The 24,680-nt window shown below is 49.6% G+C and overlaps 1 protein-coding gene and 1 pseudogene across 1 annotated transcript in view; both read left to right on the top strand.

Annotated features, from left to right (window-relative positions):
- The window catches only part of SDK1 (sidekick cell adhesion molecule 1), a 529,423-nt gene that overhangs the window by 277,927 nt on the left and 226,816 nt on the right, over window positions 1-24,680 (top strand). Inside the window, exons 5-6 of the mRNA XM_060032516.1 lie at window positions 22,893-23,004; window positions 23,677-23,867. Of these exons, the coding sequence (XP_059888499.1) occupies window positions 22,893-23,004; window positions 23,677-23,867 (303 nt within the window). The remainder of the gene's footprint in view (window positions 1-22,892; window positions 23,005-23,676; window positions 23,868-24,680) is intronic.
- LOC132438567 (cytosol aminopeptidase-like) lies at window positions 13,274-14,849 on the top strand (annotated as a pseudogene).

Raw genomic sequence — 24,680 nt, 5'->3', positions numbered from 1 at the left:
GTGTGTCTCAGGGGCAGCGAGGCGTGGTGGTCAGGGACACGGGCTGGGGCGTCACACAGATCTGGGTTCACCTTCCGTCCCAGCCACCTCGTAACTCGGTGACTAGGCCAACTTACCTGACTTCTCCCCTTATGTCAAGCAGGAGCAATAATCCTTTCAGGATTAATCCGTTTCGGGAGCGAGCAGGCAGAAGCCCCATTTCCCACAGGACATGTGGGGACCTGAACTTACATAAAGGTCAGTCTCGATAGCCTGGTCATTCCTAGGACTTAAGCGGGGTCCTCAGTCCTGGGCTTCAGGCCTCAGACCGGCTCCTGATCCGTCCACCGACGGCTCTCCATCGGCTCACGCTGTGCGTGAGGGGCAGGTAGGGGCCGACACCGTTCTGTTCCTCAGATTTCATAGTTTGGACTTGGGAGGCTCAGAAGTTGAGGTCTTAATGAACCAGGTCTGACTAAACATTATACGGAAAAGGTGATAAACATGTTGGTATTTGAGAATCTTTTAAAAAATGTATGACGTTCTAAAGCAGTCACATGACTTAGCGGAAAAAACCTTTTTTAATCCAGCAAATGTTGGGTTCTGTAGTTTTTCTCCTGTTTTGTAGTTAGGTATTTTGAGGCGCTCACTTTATTGAGCACCTACCGCATGCTAGCCGCTGTTATAAGCACCTACATGCGTTCTTTCACTTAGTCCTCACAGCAGCGCAGCCCCATTTCTCCTGTAGTAAGAGGAAGCTGGAGGGGAACAAGCTTGCCAGGGTCAGAGAGTGGGCAGCAAAGCCGGAACAAACCACAAGGCCCTTGGAGGCCAAGCGTGGGCTCTTTCTGTGACACCGTCATTCAGCGGGCGTGTGGTGTACCAGGGCTCTGGATGAAGTTCAGCCACTGGCTGGCGCAGGAAGTGCCCCATCTGCGCCATCTTATGCTGTCCTGTCCAGCTTGCCTGTCTGGACGTGCCTTAGGTCACTGTAGAGAGATCTGCTCGGCAGTAAAAACAATACCCTCTAATCTCATAAGTAGATGGGATTTTGAGGTGTATTTCTTTGCAGGAATCTAGCTTCATTTAATGTCTTTAGATGGTGGAAATCGTGGTTGTGACTGAGGCTCATACCTGAGTTAACAAATGACTGTTCCTCACCACAGAACTACAGCAATGACCCTTCTAAACGAACACATGCTCTGTGTGTCCTCAGTTGCTGACAGCAGCTGCTGTGAGTCCTGAGGAGAAGCGTATTTAGTGACAAAAGCCAGCCTAGTGTTGCAGCAGAGGGAAAAAATAGGGAATTGATGAATTATCTTTCTATTTGCACCTTCAGAAATAGGTTAATTGTTTCAGTGACTGGCTCTGTCTTGATTAGGAAGCATTAATAGCCATTCATGATATAACTTCAAAAAGGTATAGGAAAATTAATAGAATTCTCCACTAACATAAACTATAGTCATTATCTACCGTATCCAGAGCCATTAGGGCTGCTAGGCTAGTTGATTAAAGTGCAAGTGGATTTTTTGGTCGAATTCTCTAGATTGTTGAACAGATCCTTTCTTCACTTTTTCAGTATAGAATTCCATGTCGTGAGCTAATACTGTTACTTAGTTTAAGTGCCTCAATTCTACGACTTAATTAAAAACCTTTCACAAGTTAATTTTATCAGTAAATGCACATTTTATCTACATGTGCAAATATTATTTGATTATGATGATTAAACTTTGTTTTAGTAAAAAAAAAAAGAAACTGCTCAAAAGTGGCAAAGAACAGGTCAGGTCCAAAAACACCAAGCTGCAAGACAGTTTTATGCACCTTTGGTTCTACCCAGCAGCAGAAGTGGACATATTTTCTTTGGAAAGACCAATAATACAGAGAATGACGGCAGCAGCAACAGCAGATAGAAACGCAGAAACTAACACTGAAAACACCCTCAGTCCGTACCTGGGATCGGATCCCATGCTTCACATGCCCTTTCATCTTCACATTTACGGCAACCTTTGAGGCAGGAGCTATTGTTCCACTTTCCAGATGAGGAAACTAGGACTTGGAGACGGTCGGGAATGTGTCCACGTTCGCACAGCCGAGTGGGAAGCCAAGAGTTAGACTCAGGTGGGGTGTCCCCAGCTCCCCCCGCATGCCCTCTCAGCCGCTGGGCCAGACTGCCGTGTGGAGGGTGACTTCTTTTTTTTTTTTTTTTAAGTAATAATACGTTGCTTTTATTTATTGATTTATTTATGGCTGCGTTGGGTCTTCGTTGCTGCGCGCGGGCTGTCTCTAGTTGCGGCGAGCGGGGGCTACTCTTCATTGCGGTGCGCGGGCTTCTCATTGCGGTCGCTTCTCTTTGTTGTGGAGCACGGGCTCTAGGCGCGCAGACTTCAGTAGTTGTGGCATGTGGGCTCAGTAGTTGTGGCGCACTGGCTTAGTTGTTACGCGGCATGTGGGATCTTCCCGGGCCAGGGCCCGAACCTGTGTCGCCTGCATTGGCAGGTGGATTCTTAACCACTGCGCCACCAGGGAAGCCCTGACTTCTTTCAAGAAGATAAAATTTACCTTGCTGGACCCAACTCTCTGTCCCATCTGATGCTCTGTCTCAGTGTCATCAGGAGACATTAGATATAGCTGTCCTTGCCAGTGTCAGCTCTAGACACACAGGAGTCTTCCTCAAAGGGGTCTAAGCTGCCTTAAAAGTTTATTATGGCCTAGGAACAACTGTGTTTATCTTCACTCCTGGTCAAGCTATGATCTGGGCAGAGTTGGCCCCTACTTGCCCTCTTATGTGTCCTTAAAGTCCAGACTTGCCCCTGACTTCTGTCCCTTGTTGCTGAGACTCGATGGTGCCGTCCCTGTTGACCCTGGACACAGGCTTCAGGGGTTTATGGACGGTGACCATCTGCCCAGCCTGCATCTGCCAGATGGAACGCAGTGCCCTTCACAGACCAGACGACCCCGCCTGTGCCGTCGCCCTGGCTGTTTTGTGTCCTTCTCAAACCTTTCTGCCCTTCTTTCCTGGAGACCAGCAACCAGAAGGCCATTCCAGATTTGTGCCTTAACCTACAAGGAACATACAAGCAGTGCCGTGTTTCCCCCACTCCCAGGGGTGTTCTGAAGGTTAATCTCAGGATTCTGTTGGCATTTTTCGACAAGGCAGCAGAGCTGGTCTTCTAAATTCCTTTGAACAAAATGTTTATTGAAGTGTTACCTTGTGTAATGGGTTCTGTGAGGGTCTTATGGATTTGGAAGAAGGGTCAGAGTGATTAGGGAAAATTTCAGAGGTGGGGGAGTTTGGTCTGGCCCTTGAAGGATGTCTGTGGAACTAGATGGCCTATGAGGTCATTCGTAGATCGGTTGGGAGGGGTGGAGGGGCGGATACGGGCCAGGAGCAGAGCAGCAGACGTGGGCCAGGTGCGAGGAAACCAGCATGACCAGAGTTGAGGAGGGATGCTGGGGAGAAGTGGAGAACACAGTCGGATTATTTGGGGGGAATGGACTAGAGGGGTTCTTGGAAGCCGAGTGAATCCATCAGGGTAGACAGAGCAACACTGCAATAAAGACAACCTGAAGGTCTCAGGGGCCTAAACAGCACAGTTTATTTCTCACTCACGTTGCACGTGCAGCAGAGGTTCTGTGTGGGAGAGGAGTCTGCGCACTGTACAGCGCTCAGACCCAGGCTGTCAAGTGTGTCACTGTTCTAAGATGTGGCGTGTCCGCAGGTTCACTGCAGGGGCCCAGGGGGTCGCACAGAGGCGCTTGAATGCATCTGCCTGGAAATGACGTAGATCCCTTCCACTCACATTTCATGGGCCAAAACCAGTTATCGATACATGGCTGACTGATACCTACACCTAACTCACTGGGAAAAGAGAAGGATCCTCCCCTCATACCTAGAAGGAGCAGAGAGCTCAACATACTGTGAACCATGATGTCTCCCACCCAAGGTAGGGGTGTGGAGACTCAAAGTGGCGGGTCCTGGAGCAGTTATCAGGGTCTGAGTGTGACAAGCCTGGGTTCTAGGAAGACTGGCCTGAGTTCAGCATTTGAAATGACCACTCTGGCTACAGGATTTCTCAGCCTTCTCTCTGTGGACTTTCATCTCTGCTACTTGTGTGTGACCACACCTGGGACCTCCTCATTGGGGTTAGGATGGGGTAGGAGTTAAGAGCACAGATTCTAGTCATAAAGCCCTGGGTGTGTATCCAGCTCTGTGCTGTGACATTGGGCAGGAAAGCTACCTTGTGAGTCTGTTTCCTTATCTGTCAAAGTGTGAACAATAGAAACAGACATGATCATGGACCACAGTGAGTAGCACAGTGAGTCTGGCCCGCACTCAGCAGTTCATAAATGGCTGTAATCCTTATAATCTCTGAAAGTGTTCTGCCTTTGGGATCTTTAATTCTGTTCGTGGTCATCCTTCCCTTCCACTCTTCCTGCCCTTGTCCTTGTTACTTCATCAATCCCTAGCTCATCTCTCCTGCCCAGTTTGTTAGCCCTCTCCTAGCATCCTTTCCTTCCTCCACACCGTGGTGTCTGCATTCTAATCATTCCCGTGTGGTATCAGTCCTCTCCTGACCTTCCAGCATACCCGGATCGCCGAGGCTCGGCCCACCTTCCACCTGCTTCCTCCTCCGCAGGACTGAAGTTCCCCCAGACTGGTAGCTTCTAGAGTCTCTGGAGATGGCAGCGCTGCGCAGAAATCCTCGGCCTCACCCCAAGCTTCCTCCTGCCTCTTTTCCCCGGTAGTTGTCCCAGACCTTGCATCCTTCCACCCCCAGCAGGACTACTTCCTGCTGAGTCACATTCATGAATACAGAGTATTTTTATATGTTTTCTTTTATGTAATTGATGATAAACATGGGAAAATAATCCTAATGGAAGAGTAAGATCACCTAGCACAGAGCTTCTCAAATTGAATGAGCTTACACATCACTCAGAGAGTTTAACATTTAGGTCCTGATTCAGTAGGCCCAGGGTATGGCCCAAGACTCTGCCCCTCTAACCGGCTCCCAGAAGAGGTCTGTACTGCAGGTCCCAGCACCACTCTGAGGAGCAATGAGTTGGTTGATATGTATTGAAAACTCACCATGTGCTGAAAAGCATGATCTTTTCCTTCTAAGTAGTGAGAGCTCTGCTGTCAGAGCATAGGCAGCAGGACAGGCTTCACCTGGGAGCTGAGTGATGTGGGATCTAGCTCTGCCCAGACGTGCTGCTTTAGAGTCTGCTTTGGAACAGGCTCCCAGATGACTTGTGTGCATATGAAGGTTTGAGAAGCACCGGTTTAGAAGATATAAATAAAAAGGTCTTAAGAATGTTTGTAAAACTGTACGTGTTTTGGAAACTGAAAATATTGATGTCAAATTAAGCTAATTAGTGAGTGGGTTGAAATTAATTAATCAGAAAAGACACTCTGAGGAAAATAAATTCTGTACCAGGTTTAGAAGAAGAAAAGTATGTTTATAAATATATTTGATTTGTATTTTTATCATCATTTAGAAGGTCTTATCTCTAGCCATTTCTTAGAAAAGCCTAGTTGTAAAAGAAAAATGATTCCTGCATCTGTCTTACTGAATTATTTTTATTTTTATTCCATTATTTTTCTTTATGTAAATAACAGCAAATATGCATGCATAGTCTTATTTCTTCCTTCTCTCCTACCCCAAAAGGAACGTGTCATATTTGCTGTTCAGCACTTTGCTTTTTCATTTATCAGTACATCTTAGAGGTCTTTCTATATCAGTCTATAAAGAGCTTCCTCGGCGTTTTTAACTGCTGGGTAGCATCCAACAGTGTGGATGTACCACATTAACATTTTGCTTTTCCAAATGATATTTAAACGCCTTTCAGAACAATAACCAACACTTATAAGTGGGAGCAAATTACTAACCCTATGTTAAATTTCTACATCTTTCTAAAAACTGATTCCTTCCAGGTAACCACCACATGTTTCAATTGGGGTTATTTTAGGCTAATGTGTCTTTCCCAAGCAGTACTTAATTTTCAAAACAAAGAAATAAAGGGAGCGTTTGTCATCTGAGAGACTTTTAAAGGACTCAACCAAAGGCAGCTCCCACTTTGGGGGGAAGTAATTTGGGGGAAGATTCTTGCCTCTATCCAGGCATGTGGGGTGGGTTCTAAGTTCCTTGAGCTCCCCTCTGCCTTCCTCGGTGAGTTCCACCCACATCTGTGTGCTGACTGATCCCATGCTGGTTAAAGAGACACTGTCCTAGCTCCAGTTCCGTTCTGTCTCCCGCTCTGTGCAAGCTTCTGGGGGCATTTCACTGCCAATAAATGAGCAGTTCCATGGATTGACCAGACACTAAGGTAGATTTAAATAAACAGATGGATCGTCTTATTGGAAGCTTTGGGAGAGGTTTGGTGGAAGTGCCTGTTGTTTAAAGATTTGCCATAATTACTTTTGGATCTCCTATAAATTCTCTCTAAATCTGTTATTCGTGCTGTCACGCAGAAAGCTGAGTGGCCATGCTGCTTTCAAACTACAGCAGACTGCTAAGTGCGTGAAACACGCGAAGTGCTTATTTGTTTGAATTGATAGTTTGCACTGTCCAGATTTGCTGAGTAATCATCAACCTTGCACGTTTTAAACAGGTCCACAATGGCCAGCTTCTTTCTTAGTATATTTGAACAAGCCCATACATGGGATTAGGAGTTTATTTTTTATCCACCTGCCTTCCAGGTTATGTGAACAGACGTCTTATGTTTCTACCAGCAGCGCACTCCCCTCTCATAGCACCTGCAGTAATTAATTTTAAGTAGGTATCTTAAGCGGGACCTTAGCTGCGTTTGGTGGGCTTAGTTCTTTATATCCACAGCTTCTGCTCTTCATATACTCTCCCTCTTTCTGTCATCAACCTTAGATTTATTGTTGGTGTTGATTTTAGACCAAAATATAAATGAGACTGTGTTGACATTTAAAAAAAAGAAAAAAACTTGCTTCCTAGCAGATTGAGTAGGGGAGCAGTTGGCTTAAATAGATGACCTCGGGTCATATCAGAAAATGTCTTGTTCTTGCCGAGGACTCTATTCTTGCACTGTGGGACTGACTTTATTCATTTGAAGGAAGCTAGGGCAGACAGGAAGAGAAATATTTTCTTCTCTTAAGATTTCCTGATTTCTTTGTACCTCTGTTGTGACACCCAAGGGTAATTCTGATATAGCAACACTAGCAAAAAGAAGAGAGATGGGAGAACAGAAGGGGAGATTCCTCCACAGTTACGAGCTCTCATCCGTCACTATCGAAGCCTCCCTGTGCCCCGGCTCATTCTGTGGTCTTGTCTGCTGTGCTCCCCATCAAGGACAAGGACCTACCAAATTTCCGGAGACGGGGAGAGAGAGCGCACACGTGAGCAGGAGTGAGAGGGAGAGAGAGTTAGACCAAGACACAAGCCAAGCCCCCCACTCCTGTCTCACCTGTGCGCTCAGATTGTGTGTGGTGCTGCTCTCTAGTGAATGTCCCCAGCCTGATTATTTATTCTTCTTGGGGCCAGCGCTCTCCAGTCAGAATGATGAATCTCCAAATAGACCGAGCCCAGAACCTGCGCTGGTACGTTGGGAGCGGTCAGCCCCGCCATGTTGGTAGAGATACAGCCCTGCCTGGCCCACCTAGAGATGAGCTGGGGTAAAGTCCTCACTCCATCCTCCAGAGAGAAATGCTCCTTGATCCTAATGTTAGGAAACAGAATACGGTCCTATTCCTGGAATTAGCTTGGAATGAATATGGTTGGTGGACATGGTTATCCATCAGGTTGTTTACTTACCGTTTATTGCTTTGGAACATGTAGTACTCTCGGTTGCTCTGTGCTGGTTAGGACACCTGCAAGATTTCCTGCCTGAGAGTTTGCTCTCCTCTAAGATGGAATAAATAAGAAATTGATTACCTAAACACACAGCAGAGGAAGTGTTCATCAATATATTTGTATGAACACTTGCATTTAAGGTGGGAAACAGAAGAAAATACCACACGCTCGATAAAATATTTCTCCAGTTCTGGGTATAACCACCTTGCGGCATTGCAGTTTTATGAAACACTAAATATGTAAGTGAGAGGTTTTATTGGTCTTGGATTTCTCATTTGAGAAGCTCTGGTTTTATTTAGGATATCAGTCTTACATGAAAAAATAAAAAGAAGGTCATCTGTTGGTCTGTGGGGTGCCCCTCCTGGGAAGGAGCTGAAACATTGAGAAACCTGTTTCTCAAACTATTGGCCCCTCAGCTCTTTGTGTTTTCACGTGGCTGGGGGAGCTGTAGAATACAAAGCTTTCAGTTGTATGTTGTTCCAGTCAAACAGAGTCTTCCGAAAGTAACAGCCCTGGGAGTGTTCACCTGCGGTCTGGCTTCCCGAGCAGGCGTCTTTATAACTAGACCATGAATTTACTTTCAGCTTCAATTGCCGTAATTCCTAGTCTGTGAGTTGAACAATGGTATCCGTAGCAAGGAAAATAACTTCAATTTAGTCTGGTTTTCTAAAGATCTTTATTGTATTTTAAGGAGGAGGGCACAACTGTGGTTTTCCTGATATATTCTGCTTAACATACTGTGGCCCCTTTCTCTCTTATTTATCTCCTTTTTTTTCTTTTTTCTTTCTCTCACGTGCTCACAGCGTTTGTTAAGATAATTTTCTGTTTTCTCCAGGGACTCAGGATTGCATTTCTTTGTTCTTGGTTTTATCTGTGAGGCACTTTTCTAGTTACAGATTCTGTTTGTGATTCACGCTATGTAAAGACAATCTGACGTTCAGCAGGACTGGAGCCTGACAGAGGGTCATAAACGTGTCTCAGGAGCAGAGCTGTGCTACTCTCCAGAAACTTACATGCAAAACTCTGGTCTTGGGAAGAGATTTGATTATTTTAGGAACGGATATTGGTGTCTGTTCGGAAATTCGATTTGGCAAGCATCTGTTAGGCACTGACTGTTTCCAGAGGCTCTGGAGACTAAGAATCGCACACCTTAAGGAGATTACAGTGGATGGGGCAGATGTGTGCTTGTACAGGTGCCCTGGTCTGAAGGAGACCAAGGTTTGTCTCACTTTCCCCCAGAAGCAGAGCGTGTGGGTTCAGTGAAAATGTGGGTCCAGGCGTTTAGTTAGAGGTGGTCCCAGGAACTATGGGCAAAGGAGTGGGCAAAGTGCAGGTGCATCAGTGAGTGAGCCCATCCCCTCCGTGAACATCTGTCCTGGGTCCCCCAGGAGCCTCAGGGAGACTGCATAGAAGCCACCGTAGTGTCGCTGACTGAGGGAGAAAGTGCAGGGATTTACTCATCAGCTCCCATGCTTTATTCCTTGAGAACGACTTCCAGGGACATTAACGTCCAGGCATGCAGGCTTATCTCTCCACCTCACCCTTGTAGGCCAGTCATACCCCTGGCCAGAGAATGACCTCAGATAGGAACTGGCAGGTGTTTGCAGAAAGTCGTGGGTTTGTAAGTAAGCGGCAGGTGACAGAGACTGTGGGCAGGGTGTGGGCAACACCAGCTCCAGAGCGATAGTAACCAAGCGTGGAAAGTGCACTGCGTGCCTTACACCACGTACCCCAGGTCCAGGGTCAGAGCGGGTCAAAGGACCGACAGCTGAGACCGAGAACTGTCCAACTCCTTGAAGAAAACATAGGGGGAAAGCTTGATGACATTGGATTTGTCAGTGATTTCTTAGATATAACACCAAAATCACAGGCAAAGAAAAAATAGATGAATTGGACTTCATCAAAATTAAACACTTCTGCGCATCAAAGGACACTATCAACAGAGTGAAAAGGCAACCCATGGAATAGGGGGAAGTACTTGTAAATCCTACACCTGATAAGGGATTAATGTTCAGAAAATATAAAGGACTCCTGCAACTCAACAACCAAACAAACAACCTGATTTAAGAACTGAGCAAAGGGGCTTCCCTGGTGGCACAGTGGTTGAGAGTCCGCCTGCCGATGCAGGGGACGCGGGTTCGTGCCCCGGTCCCGGAAGATCCCACAGGCCGCGGAGCGGCTGGGCCCGTGAGCCATGGCCGCTGAGCCTGCACGTCCGGAGCCTGTGCTCCACAACGGGAGAGGCCACAGCAGTGAGAGGCCCATGTACCACAAAAAAAAAAAAGGACTGAGCAAAGGACTGGAATAGATGTTTCTCCAAAGATGATATACAAATGGCTAATTGAGCACATGGGAAAATGCTCTACTCCACTAATCAGTAGGGAAATCAAATCAAGTGATACACCACTCCCACCCATTAGGACGGCTACTCTGAAGACAGTCTACACAAAGAGAAAACAACAAGTGTTGGTGAGGGTGTGGAGAAGTTGGAACTCTTTTTTGCCTTGCTGGTGGGAGTGTATAATTGCACAGCCACTGTGGAAAATGGTATGATGTGTCCTTAAACACTTAATCGCAGAGTTACCATCTGATTCAGCAGTTCTACTTCTGGATATATACCCCAAAGAACTGAAAACAGAGACTGAAACAGATACTCACACACCCATGTTCATAACAGCAGTGTTCATAACAGCAGTATTCACAACAGCCAAAAGGCGGAAGCAACAACCTAAGTGTCTATCCGCAGATGAATGGATAAATGAAATGTGGTCCGTCCATACAATGGACCGTTATTCAGCCTTAAAAAAGAATGAAATTCTGATCCACGTTACCACATACATGAACCTTGAAGGCATTACGCTCTGTGAACCGAGCCAGTCATGAAAGAACAAATCCCGTGTGATTCCATTTACGTGAGGTACCTGGAGTCAAACTCACAGAGACAGAGAGCAGGAGGGGGGGGGGGGCTGGGGAGGAAGGAATGAGGAGCAGGTGTCTAATGGGGACAGAGTCTCAGTCTGGGGAGATGAGGTTCTGGAAAGGGATGCTGGGGACGGCTGCACAACGGTGTCAATTGATGCCACGGTTCTGTGCACTTAAAAATGGTTAAAATGGTACATTTCATGGTATGTATATTTAGCCACAACTTTTAAAAAGCAGCAGCAGGTACCGAGAGGGAAGGGCACTTTAACTGAGGGCCTGGGAAGCCTTCCTGGAGGAGGTGGCATGCTCCCTGGCCCCGATGGATGGTGGACTTCGGCAGGCTGCAGTGCAGGCGGGGGTAGGAATGGGGAAAGTTGTCGCAGGCGGAGGCGCTCAGGTCGGAGGAGGGCGGCTGGGATGTTTCAGAGAGCGCCTGCCACACGGCGGGTGAAGCACAGGAACCCAAGCCCTTCTCTCCGTGTTCAGTCAACAGATACTTACTGGATACCTGCTGTGCACGAGGCACTGTGTAGGCCTGGAGAGAGTGGCTAAGACAGAACAGACGAAAGTGCCTGTGCTCCTGGTCTCCTGCGGGGAGAGACAGACACAAACCAAACAAGCATAGTGAGTGGAGGGTCCCGTGGAGCGCGGAGCAAGGGAAGAGCTCGGCTGGGAGGGGTGGGCTCGCCATTGTCAGAGGGCCCCCCAGCCTGCGGAGGCAGAGGCCCCCGTCAGCGTAGCTCCGGTCCTCCAAATGCTGGCTTTATGGTCACTAAAGAAACCAGATGTGGTTTTGATTTCTCTGCTCGAGGTTGCTCAAGGCAGTGGTGTTCTTCCTGCAGATCTACCAACCTCTAAATACTTTGTGTCTCATGGGAACTTTGAGAAAACCTTTTTCCTTGGAACTCCTCCAGCTGCGGCTGGAAGGGACCAAGGCTTCAGAGGGCCCTTGCCAAGGGGTCCTGCAGTTCCCCGTTGTCCTTGCTAATAGCCTCAGACGGGCATCAGTCGCCCCGGTGGGCTTGGGCTCCACGCCCAGGTTGGCACGTTTGGCAAAATTATTCAAGGGCATTTCTCACTGAAGCTAAAAGTGATCTGCTGTTGTGCCTAGGTACCTTCTCAATAATTTCAGTAGGCCGTTTGGAAAATTGCCCTAACTTCCTGAAGAACACCCTCTTACTTCTCTGTCCCACCCAAACTACACATGGCCCCAGTTTCTCTGTTGGTTGTTGTTCGTTTGCATTAAACGGTAGGTTATGTGTTTATATGCTTGAATGGAAAGCTGCTGTCTCTGTTCGTTTGGATCGCTCCAGGGTCCAGCCATGCAGTTCCTAAATCCACACTCCTGTTCTGTGTTCTATCAATCAATAAATAAACGAATAGGCCTGCTGCAGAGTTGCCTTTTATCACCTTCATTTTCCTCTGCTGATGAAAATACATTCTTGGTAACATTCCATTGATTTCCAAATGTGCACGTTTTCAAACATGTTATAAATGAGAAGAAAAGAAGCTGCTGGGTTGTTTGTCGAGCTGTCACATTATTTTATTCATCCTCTCTCGTCAATAGAAAAGTCCAGAAGTGTATTGAGATAAAAATGGGAGTACACGTAAAGATAAAATTGTGAATGGGGTATACGGCTGTGTTCCCTCCCACCGTTGCACAGTAAACAAGGAGTGAGTCGGCGGTGCAGACTCTCCTCGGAGGGAGCAGCAGGGCTTCTGGGACGGGGCTCGCCCAGCGGCACTGCCCAGCGCCTTCGCGGCCGTGAGCGGGTTCTCGCTCACTGAGCGACACGGCGTTTAGGATAGGAGCGTCTGCTTCGGCAGCTCCGCACACAAGGGATTATTAACGCAGGAATTTACACGCCTGCTTCGCCCGTTCAGGAGCCGGGGGCGCAGAAGCTAAAAAGTGGGTTTGGGGAAAGTGAAAGGTGGGAGGGACTTTCTATTTGGTGAACAAGAGTTTTCCAGTCAGGAGAAAATTCATGCTGTTTATTTCACTTTTCACAATAAAGTGCGTCTTAAAATTGCCCAGGTTCCGCCTTGAGAAACTCACCTCTTGGAATCTGAGGGAATGACCTGGTTTGCCTGCTGCCTATACACCTTTTACTGCAGCACATGTTAACAACAACAAAAATAATAATTTCTATGGGTTCTTGGAGATTATATATATAATATATACACACACACACACATATCTCTCTCCTAGTCTCTTAAAACGTACGTGCCCTGGATGGTTCAGCTCTGCAGGATTTGAGCTATCAAGACGCCAGCTCCCATGGTGGCAAGCGATCAGACACACCTGTTGAGATGCTTTTGCAGGCAGGAGAGCACTTAGTCCCTTTGCCAGGCCGTTTTAATAATTCCGAGAAGGATGACAGACTCCGAAGGGTTGCAAAAGCAACTGATGAGTGGAAAAGCCACTGGAGCCCAACCACCGCCCCCCCACCCCGCCCCCCCCCCCACGAAAGCCGGGCTCCCAGGCGCGCACTTGCCCTCCTTGCGCCACGTACTTGGTGGAGGGCGGTGCCGGGGGGGTGGGCCGAGCCGAAAAGATGCTCTTGATGCCTCTTCCGGCTGCCGCGAGAGTCGCCCGTCCGACATCTGAGCGGGAAGCGCTTCTGGGGACCCGGTCCAGCCGCCGCAGACAAGACGAAGGGCCTTGTTTTAGGAATCTGTGGCAAAGAAAAAGAAGATGATGTGCCCCAGTTTATAAGCGCAGGAGAGAATTTTAATAAATTGGTGTCTGGAAAGCTGAGAGATCTCTTGAACATATCTGGACCACCCCTGAAGGCAGGCAAAACCCAAACCGTTTATGGTCTGCACGAGGGCTTCTCCAGCATGGTGGTGGTTGGCCTCGGCAAAAGGACGGCCGGAGTTGATGACCAGGAAAACCGGCACGAAGGCAAAGAGAACATCAGAGCCGCTGTTGCAGCGGGGTGCAGACAGGTTCAGGACCCGGAGATCCCGGCCGTGGAGGTGGACCCCTGCGGAGACGCCCATGCGCGAGGAGTGGTGCCTGGGCTCTACGAGTATGACGACCTGACGCAGAAAAAGAAGGTGGCTTCATGGAAGTGGGTATCAGGAGGCCTGGCAAAGGGGAGTCCTCTTTGCTTCCGGGCAGAACCTGGCGTGCCACTTGGTGAGACGCCCGCCAATGAGATGATGCCAACCAGATTTTCCGGAATTACTGAGAAGAATCTCAAAAGTGCTAGTAGTGAAACAGACGTCCACCTCAGACCCAAGCCTTGGATTGAGGAACAGGAAATGGGGTCATTCCTCAGTGTGGCCAGAGGGTCCGAAGAGCCTCCAGTCTTCCTGGAAATTCACTACAAAGGCAATGCAGGTGACCCTCCTTTGGTGTTTTTTGGGAAGGGGATTAGCTTTGACAGTGGTGGCATCTCCCTCAAGGCAGCTGCAAACATGGACCTCATGAGGGCTGACATGGGAGGAGCCGCCAATGTCTGTTCAGCCATCGTGCCTGCCGCCAAGCTCGACCTGCCCTTCAGCGTCGTAGGTTTGGCCCCTCTTTGTGAAAATATGCCCAGCGGGAAGGCCAACAAGCCTGGGGATGTTGTTAGCGCCAAGACCGGGAAGACCATACAGGTGGATGACACTGCTGCTGAGGGGAGACTCCTCCTGGCCGATGTGCTCTGCTACGCGCACACTTTTAACCCAAAGGTCGTCATCAGTGCCGCCACCCTGACAGGTGCCATGGATGCAGGTTTGGGGTCCGGTGCCACTGGGGTCTTTACCAGTTCTTCCTGGCTGTGGAACAAACTATTTGAGGCCAGCATTGAAACGGGAGACCGTGTCTGGAGGATGCCTGTCTTTGAACCTTACACAGCACAGATTGTAGGTTGCCAACTAGCTGATGTTAATAGCATTGGAAAATACAGATCTGCAGGAGCATGGACGGCTGCAGCATTTCGGAAAGAATTTGTGACTGTCCTAAGTGGGCGCATGTAGACATAGCAGGAGTGATGACCAACAAAGATGGTTCCTTACCTGTGCAAAGGCATGGCTGGGAGGCCCGCGAGGACCCTGATCGAGTTCCCGCTTCGGTTCTGTCAAGACAGCACTCAGTTCAGATGCTCTAAATGCCTTCATTCTGTCTTAAACGGGCAGTAGAGCTTCAGAATACTTTTGAATGAATAGATCAAAACCTCTCAAGGGAAACAAAGGATGGTATTTAAAAACATAGAACAAAATGAAATCTGTATGCCTTGATTGGTTTTTCACTTTATGCAGAGGTTTATAAAGGTCAAGCTAATATCTTGCCTGGCAAAGATTTTTAAGATGTTCCAGCTTAAATGAATAATGATGATTTTTTAAAAGCTACCTAATCACTTTTCAGAGTACTTGTTTGTAAGTGAGGAGCAAAATTGTATTTCAGATTTGTGACGCTGGGAATAATGAACAAACTAAAAGTCGCTATGCAGTTGTCAGAAACAATAAATCTAACTTTTTGTGCTCCCTGGTGTGGCTCTGATATTTACTTATATATTATCATAAACCCAGTGATGCTATAATATAACTTGTCTCTTCTGGCTGTGTTATATGAACTAAGTAATTAAGTTGGGTCTCAATGTTAATAATCACTTTGGGGCACTCAGTGATGAGCTTGAGTAGGTGAGGCGGTACTATTATCCCCACGTTACAGATGAGGAAAATGAGGCACAGGAGAGGGTTAGTAACATGCCTGCGATGTCACCAAGTAATAAGTGGGAGAGCAGAAAGCAGTAGAGCTTTCTTCTTCTTTTTTTTAAAAAAATAAATTTATTTATTTTAAAAAAAAAGAAAGAAAAGAAAAGCCACTTGATTTTCTTTAAGTAAAATGTCTTGGAGCTGTTTTCGCCCATCCCCCGAAAGGGCACGAGTGTACGTTGCTGTGCATGGAAGAAGGTCAAGAATCATAAGAGACTGACCAATTAAATTGTGCTTTTTATTGCCAGAAAGCGGTTGAGAATGGCCCTAGGCAGCCTGTTTGTAGAAGCTGAGCTATAGAACCGAACAAAAGAGTGACTCGAGCTCTGCAGTGTCTACTAGTGTGCTCCGTGGCACAATGAAACGCTTTTTGGGGAAGGTCAGGATTTTTACTTATATATAGCTCCGCCTTCCTTAGTAATTGTCCTAGGAGGGAAACTCAAAGATTCATCTTCAAAAACTGGGCAGAAGCAACCTTGATTGTCCGTGTGAGAATTCCTGTTCATTTGGAAGGAACAGCAGCCTCTTTCCTTAGTGTCATCATGTCTTTCTCCTCCTTCTTCCGCTGCCCCGACGGCCAATTATCCCATCCATGTGCACTTCCTGTGCCTGCCCTTTAAGACTCCAGCCGCCTGGGGGCCCTCCAAGCCCTGTCTTCCGTGCTCATCCCCGAGCTCTCGTGCCGCTGACCAGCCAGTGCTCCTGCCCACGTGGACACCCCCAGGCCTCCTTGTCCGCCAGTTTCACATGCCCGCATCATCACCCCAACCCTTCTTGCTCCTGAGCTTTCACTCTTATGAGCTGCTCCGCCATCCCCCCAAACCACTGGAGCCAGAAGCCGGGAGAGCCTCCCTGCGCACACCCAGCTGCCGTCGGCCCCTCTTCTCCCCCCACCGACGCCCGCAACAGCCCCGCACGGTCTCCGTCACCACTTTCCTCCTCAAGGGCCTTCAGTGGCTCTCCATTTCCTACTGGATAAAGTCCAAACTTGGTAGCATGGCCCCCCTCCCCTGACAGCCTCCTCTGGGGTCACTCCCAGGCCCCAGTTTCCCCTCAACCTTCAAGAACCACTTGATAGTTTTCCAAACAAGCCAACCCGGTTTCCACTTTCTTTTTTCCCTGTTCCTGGAATGCCTTTCCTTCCCTCCTCTGCCTGGTGAATACTGTCCATCTTCCAAGGGCCGGGCTCAAGCCCTTCCTAATTCCCCTGGAAGAATCAATCTCGCAGCACTCCCGACCCCGCATCCTGCCGCGTCCCTCCCCTCGGCTCTCCTGACCCCACCACCAGCTGCTTGCTCTTCTGACGTGACTCTCTTCCTCTGCTAAACCCAGACCTCCTTGACGTCGCTGACCTCTCACCCCCTGCAGTTAACTCTCCTATTCCCCACGCTCGCGCAGTGCCTGGAAATAAGAGGTACTTGCTCCTGTCGTTATCATCCTGTAGCGATAAAGAGCTGGTAATAATAACCAGCCGTGCTCTATTTGGACAAGACTTAATTCTTCCTTCAACCAGCGCTCACAGAAGGGCTCTTACAGCCCAGGCACTTTGCTCCGTGCAAAGATGAATAACTCATCCGCCCCTCCTTATTCCAGAAGGTGGACAGATCTCCCCGCAGATCGGGACACTGCAGTGAGGTGAGAGCTGGCACCAGAGGTGCCAGAGGAGCCCAGCACCCGCGGCCCTGGCTCGAGACGGTCACTTCTTGCTCTGCCCAGATAGCCAGTTGCCTGAATTTTAAAGCATGTCTGTAATTGTTTACGTCATCTGGTCAATGCAACCAATAAATATCATCATTATTGGATGTTGAAAAAAGCTTTCAGAAAACACCGAGGAACCTGTAGCTCAGCCCTGAGGGCTTTCCTAAGGCCTTGACTCCCGTGTGTTCTCCACCTTATTTTTCTCTTGTTCCTACAAGTTTTAGACCACTTGTTTTGGAGCAGGAACACTTGGAGGTTTCGAAAGGTCCTGGAGGCGCCACTAGCTGCTGCTTCTGGACGGGACCCTCTTCTGACCTAAGTGAGAGCCCTGTAGATCTGGACCCACTAGGAACTGGAGAGCCGAGGTTCTCTGGAGTCTTGGGGGCCGTGGCCTTTGCCGCCGCCCCGTCCTTCCCGGATCGGGGTTGCCCCTGGTTGAATACGTGTGCCCGTGTGGTTGGCTCGCCTTGCACGCTTGTGTGTCTCCGGGCAGATGTGCCTCAGCATCTCCCGGTGGAGGGGGCCTTTGAGCTCGTTATTTTCCGGGCGGCCAGGGCGACCCCCGGCTCCACGGAGGGAACAGAGCGGGGAGCCGCAGCCTCGCCGGTTTGGCCGCGGAGATCCCCTGAGGCGCGTGGCCGGTAGCGCTCGCCTAGGAAGCAGGACGGGCAAGATGACGGTTCTGACAGAGGAAGCCCAAACGAGGGATTTGCTTTCTCAGATGTTCTGGAAAATTCCACTTTCAGGGCATAGGCTGTTTTTTTGAAAGAAAGAGGCTATGTTTTGAGTGAGCTGTGGAGACCTTCATGAGGAGGCGTGTGGGGACGTGTGGGCCCCAAGCCTGCAGGCGGGCTCGCTCCTCCCGGGCCACGAGCAGGGCTGCGGGCCTTCCCTCGAGGTCCAGCACCCCGCAGCCTCACATCCAGGGCACACGGGCCTTCAGAGCGTCTGCGGGGAGGCCGTCCTGGCAGAGACGGGAAGCCCTGGGGCAGAGCAGGCACTGAGGGCCTCAGTCTCCCCTTCACCGCGGTGCTGCGGCCTCGAGTTCCGAAGCACGTCCTGTGTGCCACATGCTGTCTGATGTGCGTCGTGTAACATACAAACGTACGTCGAAAGTGAGAGTGTCAAAAGTATACTCTTGTTTTGAATGGCCCTGTGAGACGGGCATCATTTTACAAATTAGGGAGATAAGGCTCGGAGAAGTTGAGTCACTTGCTTCCCGCTGGGAGCCAGGGTATTTCCACTGGATTCTAAATGCGGTTCTCTTGCTCCCAACCCCCAGGCTCCTGCCGTCACTTGGCTGAGCTCCCGTGTCCTCCTTTGCCCACCTCCGTCTCCAGAGCTTGACTTTCTGACTCTGCGCCCAGATGACCGCGGGGCTGGCTCCTTCCTTCCAGCTCTCGGTCACCACCTCCCGCCTGCACCTGTGCTTCTGACCCTGGGTCCAGGTGACACGCCCTTCATCCTCACGCTGCTGTCCCACCACCGGCACTGTGTTGACTGCAGGGAAGCAGGCTGTGTGCCATTCATCCTACTTCATCTGCAGTAATTCCACAGCTTAGCAGTTCTGGTAGACTTTGAACGTTTTTTTTTTTTTTTTTTTTCTGTCTGAGAGATTTGATATTCTTTAAATGTACTTTTTAATTAAATGCAACCTGGACAGCTCCTCTCTACTCAGCCTCTCCAGTGATTAAGGGGTTCATGTGGGAGAAACTGACTAGGAGTAGACCCCATTTCCCTCTGCCTGGAGCCTTTCTTCCCAGAACTACAAAGCACTCGCCTTTCTGCCTTTGAAGCTACCTAGCACCCACGGTTGCTGACCTCGGCAGAAATCCTCTTTTGCTTCGATGTCTGCACCTCCCAACCACCTAAACCAACCTGGGAAATGCTCAGTTGAAAACGCTACAGTAAAGTCTCAATTAAGGAAATGCTCAGGGGAAGGAGTGTTCTAGTTAATTTAATTTCTGGTTAACTGAGCACAACCAAAGTTTTTATTAGGAGGAAACATCGTTATGTAAAAGAAGGCTTCTGAACTTTGGATGAAGACATTCCTCTATTTAAAACCCATTCTCTACCATGTTTAGTCATGTGACTTTGACTAAAAGGGGGATGCTAATAGCTATAAAAGGGGGATGCTAATAGCTGTCTTATAAAAGGGGGATGCTAATAGCTATCTTAAAAGCTTGTTGTTAGCCTAAATTGGGCAACATTTGTAAATGTAAACACATAACAGAATGTTGAGGGCTGTGTGGGAACTTGGTGAAGTACAGTTTCCCTCCCACTTCCCATTTTGTTTTCGTTCTTCTTGGAAATAATTCTTAATACCTTGGCATATGGTATTTTAAAAATGTTTTCTAATGCGGAACCCTGAAGGAGAGGGTAATTTTCCTGGTGGTGGTAGTAGTGGCTCATTATTGTAGAATATTTATGAAAAATTAACCAATCGTTGAGTATTTGTTCAGTGCGTATTACATCTTGGCCGCCGTGCGAGTACCAGGAATGAAGAGGCCATTTTATTCTTTTAAAAATGCCCAGATAGTCCTCTTTGCATTTCTCTTCTAAAAATTGAACGTGGGGAAAAAATTGGTAGAAAAGTCAGCCTGGCAGTTTAAAAACACACCCATGACCTCCTCTCACTTAAAAGGAAGTAAAAGCCCACTAAAACGTGTAAGGTCGGATCTTACCAAACGGCACCGCGAAACGGAGGAAAGCTTCGAGCGAGCTTTATCAGGGAGCGCTCCCGGGCGAGGTGCACTGGTCCCCGAGAAAGGGGCCAGGGAAGTCGCGCCCGGGCGAGGGTCGGGCAAGACTTTACAGGGGAAGAAGGGAAAGGGGTGTGGTGAATCCGGGAGGGCGCAGGGTATTCCTTATTTGGTGGTCTTTTCGGGTATCCTGGGGGACCGTTAGTCCCGCCCCTCGAAAGGCGGGAAGGCTGGGCTGGGTTCAAAGTCCCCAGGTCAGTTCCTGGAACTGGGTGGTCCGGAATGTCTCCAGGGCAGTTTCTGGAACTGGGTGGTCCGGAGAATTTCGGTCTGATGCAACCTGTGAATCTGATTGTGTTCCCCTGCGTCGGGCCAGTTGGCCTTACAAAATGCAGTACAGGAGAAGAGGCCGAGGGCCACAGGACAAGTAGGCGCTGTTAGTGACTGAGAGATGCAACAAGGGTCTGGATGGAGGAATGATTACCATGGGGGTGGGCGGAGGAGGTCTCGGCTTGGGGAGCGGCCTTGGCCACCTTGGGACTAGTTACGACCCAGAGCTAGAGCCGGGGTAGTTAATGGTTTGTGTCTGGGACAGTGTGCTGCCTACCTCCCACTGTAGAGTACTCGGCAGCTAAGGCGAGTGGACAGAGAGACGGACAGACAGGTAAGGACACCCCCCCGCCGCCCCCCGTCAGAATGAATGGCCCCAGAGGAAAGAGCCCTGCACTCTGGGGTTCAGGGTCCCTTCGGGACAACACTGAACTTCCCGCCTGATGGAGGCAAAGTTGCCCACTGACAAGTTAAAAGTCACATTTGGGGGAGGGGGCGGGTTGTCACGTTTCGTTTTAAGCCTCTCTTTGCTGTTCTTTTTAATCCATGTGCTCATACGAATTTGACTGAAATTTTAAAACATTTTTTTTTAAATGAAGCAAGTGTACCAGCATCGTGTGCTACAGCGAGCACTGTCCTTGCTACCGAGGGATGTGGATTCCGGGAGCTTACGTAAAAGTTTACTGAAATGTTAAGTTTCAGTAGAAAACGCACAGACTCCTCAATCCAAGACCTTGCTTTGATCTTCCTGTTGTAGTTTCCATAAGTCAAGGTCACTTTGCCGGCATGTGTGTGCCTTGTGTGTGTGTGTTAGAAATGCACGTTTTAGGAACCGTCACATTTTATCTGCATCTCTGGGACCTACTTCTCCAAGCGTCATGTGTGATTCGCGCATCACCAGAAAGAACAAAGTGGTCGGGTTTGCGGGCAGGCTGACATTTACCAGCCCCGAGTCGAGCTGCTCGCTGGACTTGTCCCGTCGACCCCATGGGTGAGGGTCCTTGAAATCGGGTAACGGTCTGGGCCACGAGAGCAATACAGACGGAAGTTGCTGTTCCGTATGAATCACAGTTACGAACGACTTCTTCTTTCCTCGGGGCGGCTGGAATCTCCGCAGGCGCATCCTCCCATTCGCTCGTCCCCAGACTGTGAACTCGGGCCTGGCGCTGACCTGTCTGTCGCCTGCGGGTCTCTCGGGGTCAGCGCGCAGGCAAGGCTGAGCCGCCCGCCGGCGGGGGTGGGGGGGGGGGGGGGGCAGGGGGGGCGGGGGGATTGCCCTCCGGGCGGCGACAAGCGCTGAGCACGGGCTTCCTCTCCGGCGCCAGGCGGAGCGCTGATTCAAGCCAAATTAGCACCTTGCTCTGCGACCTCTGCGCGCCCCGCTGCTTTCCTTCACTTCACATGACTGTTTGCAAATATTAGCAGCTCAGGTCATTGTTCCTCACCAGCGACTTTCACAGATGACAGGCAGGCATTCAGCCTTTGTCACGAACGTGTCTGTACTCCGGCATCCTCCGAGGCTTCTTAACCAGCCCCGCGATCCCCAGTCTCACAAGCCGAGGGTGTCGGGCGTTGGGAAGGTCCCGGGGAGGCCCTGCCGGGCGTGGGGAGGGGAAGGCTGCCCGGCGCTTGCCCGGAGCCCCGAGGGCCTGAAACGGCCTCGCAGTAACTAGTCGACACACAGGGTTAAAAAATTGGTTTGTTGGCTCTGACCGCCTCAAGCTTTTTTTTTTTTTTTTTTTTAATTCACGTGAACCTTTAATTCCAGAATCTCATACTGCTTAGGCAGTGAAAGCCGGACTCAGAGCTGTGGGAAGTTGACTAGAGGCCAGTCCTCTTTTCTCCCCCTGCTCTCTCGCGATGCCCTGACCGCATTGCCCACAGCTGGAACCTTCCACAGTTCTCCTCAGCTGCTCTCACTGGTGGCGGGTCTCTGCAGCATGAGGTCCTCCAGGAAGCACTGGGCATTTGCTGTGATGTCAATTTAGTTTTATTTCCAGCCTCTTCCATCTCCACCCTTTATTGAAAGTCCTGTTCTCGAAATGTGCGATCAGTCCTCATTTTCCCTAAATAAACAGTCGTAATGCGCACGTAGTTTAATTTTGATATTACTTGTATTTGAGAGAAAAGTGGCAAAAACATCTCGTGTTTTTTTTCTCCCTTGTCACCAGAGGTATGAGCTACGTTATTTATAGTTTGATACTCACACAACAGAGACGGAGTCGACATAGTTACTTTTCAGAGAGAAGGGATTAAACATGCACGCACAGAACCGAGCACTTGGTTCATGGGATGTCTTTGCCCCGGGGACCACGTTGGGGCCCAAGTCAGAGAGCAGCCGCCTCCCAAACACACACGTGCCCAGCAGAGGGCCTGATGCATGAAATATTTGTGGAATTCAACGGATTTGAAAGTAGTGGGTAGACCAGGTAACTCAATCAGCAAAGTCTAAAATTGATAAAGTCAGCAAGCATTTTGGAAAATGCACAACAGTCTGAAGCCCTTTATGGGCACGATGTGTGGAGAAGCAGCAGGGGCTCTCTGTTCCCGTGGTTCCTGGGCGGGACATGTGTTTATGGACCAGGACCACACCGAGGGCCCCTCGAGGGCTGGGGTCGGGTCCCGAGGCGCTGGGTGTCCTGTCGGAGCAGCTGGACGGGACTCTCGTGCCACGTTCCAATCCTCACACCTTCTGTACTTCAGAGAGTTCCATGGGCTTCTGCTTTCTCTGCCACAGGAGATGGTAGCACGCCTGAAGCCGTGGCCCCCGTCATCGTGATCCCCCCGAGCAACAGAAGCGTGGTGGCCGGGTCCAGTGAGACCACCTTGGAATGCATAGCCAATGCCAGGTGCGTGCCAGCCCCCCACGCGGGGAGTGACAACCCATGAGAACCCCTCCTGCGTGTGGCTGGCTCTCCCAGCAACGGTGGTCTTGTTCATCCAGCTGGGCTGTGGGCGCAGCGCGTATGGGAAGCTAGGACTCGGGTGTGCTGACCTTTCCCGGGCCTTGTTCTGCAGTATTTACATTGAATGTAATATCTATATTGGAAAGCAGCGCTTTCCACTTTAGCTCTGGGTCATGGTAGAGGGTCTCTTCTTAGATTATGGCTGAGGAGCAGAGAGGAGCTTTGCTCTCCTTTGGGTGCAAAGGAAAGAGTTAATTCTCTTCTCCTCTGTCGTCGTAGGTGTTCTCAGCCCCATTAGTGGTCGCTGCAGAATGGAGTTCCCGTGATCACGCCTCCCGTGTAGCGCGTCCCCTAGCAGTATTTGTTTTATGCATTCTTTTCCTGAGCAAATGGAATCATTAGCCCTTATGGTCCATTGCTGCTGCAATTAGCTATCCCTGCTCAATAGCCCTTGAGCAGACTGTGTTGCTGACGCGTGCCTTAAGGGAGTACAGTAATATCTGGATTGAGTTTTAAATGTCCACTGTTCAACCCACCATGGTTCCTGGTAGAATGATTATTATTGCCGTCTACATGATCCACAATTATTGTCACTAAAGCCCTTCGTTCTCACAGGCCCATCGAGGAGCTGAGTGTGACCTGGAAGAGAAACGGGGTGAGAGTCACCCGTGGGCTCCACAGCTTCGGGAGACGCCTCACCATCAGCACCCCGACCTCCTCGGACATCGGGGAGTACGCCTGCGAGGCAGCGCTGCCAGGGAGTGCTTTCGAGCCCGCCAGAGCCAGAGCCTTCCTTTCCATCATAGGTGAGGCTCAGACTGGGACGCGGTGTCCTTTCTACCATAGGCGAGGCCCAGGCTGGGACGCGGTGTCCTTTCCATCATAGGTGAGGCTCAGGCTGGGACGCGGTGTCCTTTCCATCATAGGTGAGGCTCAGGCTGGGACGCGGTGTCCTTTCCATCATAGGTGAGGCTCAGGCTGGGACGCGGTGTCCTTTCTACCATAGGTGGGGCTCAGGTGGGACGCGGTGTCCTTTCTACCATAGGCGAGGCTCAGTCTGGGAGAGGCTCAGTCTGGGACGCGGTGGCGTCGGCAACCTCGCAGGGCGGTGGCACACCCCAGGCCATGGAAACAACGTAGCTAACACCTGTGTTCCACCACCTATTTTTAACCCAGCACATGGAAGTGAAGTTGAGTTTATCTCCCAGATTCAGCCTAGTCTTCTTTCCCAAGAATATCAATGCGTTATGTCCAAAGAGTTGATGTTCTGAATACTCCCAAGAAACGTCCTTCTGAAAACGTCCAATCGTAAAGCTTGGGAAACAGAGTGTCGAAATCCTTGGCATGTTTATCACCTCCCTGTGCTGGCCTTTCTGCCACGAGGCTTTTCTGTAACTCTTATTTGGCCGTTACGATCAATGTTCAGAGATTAATCTATGACCATTATTTTTTATTTTGTGACCCAGAAGAAAGTCAGAAAGTCTTGGGTGTCAACCTTTTGTTAAATTAGAAAGGGAGAACAGAGAGGCTTCCTAGAATCATGTGTTATTCTTAAACCAGGGAGAAGGGAGACAAAATTAGGCCCATCTGAGCTGCTCTAAACGCTGGGAAATCTCGAT

This window comes from Delphinus delphis, chromosome 15, assembly GCF_949987515.2.
Source record: "Delphinus delphis chromosome 15, mDelDel1.2, whole genome shotgun sequence".
NCBI classification, from domain to species: Eukaryota; Metazoa; Chordata; class Mammalia; order Artiodactyla; family Delphinidae; genus Delphinus; species Delphinus delphis.
The sequence above is the reverse complement of the archived record's forward strand: the minus strand, read 5'-3'. Positions and strand labels throughout refer to the sequence as shown.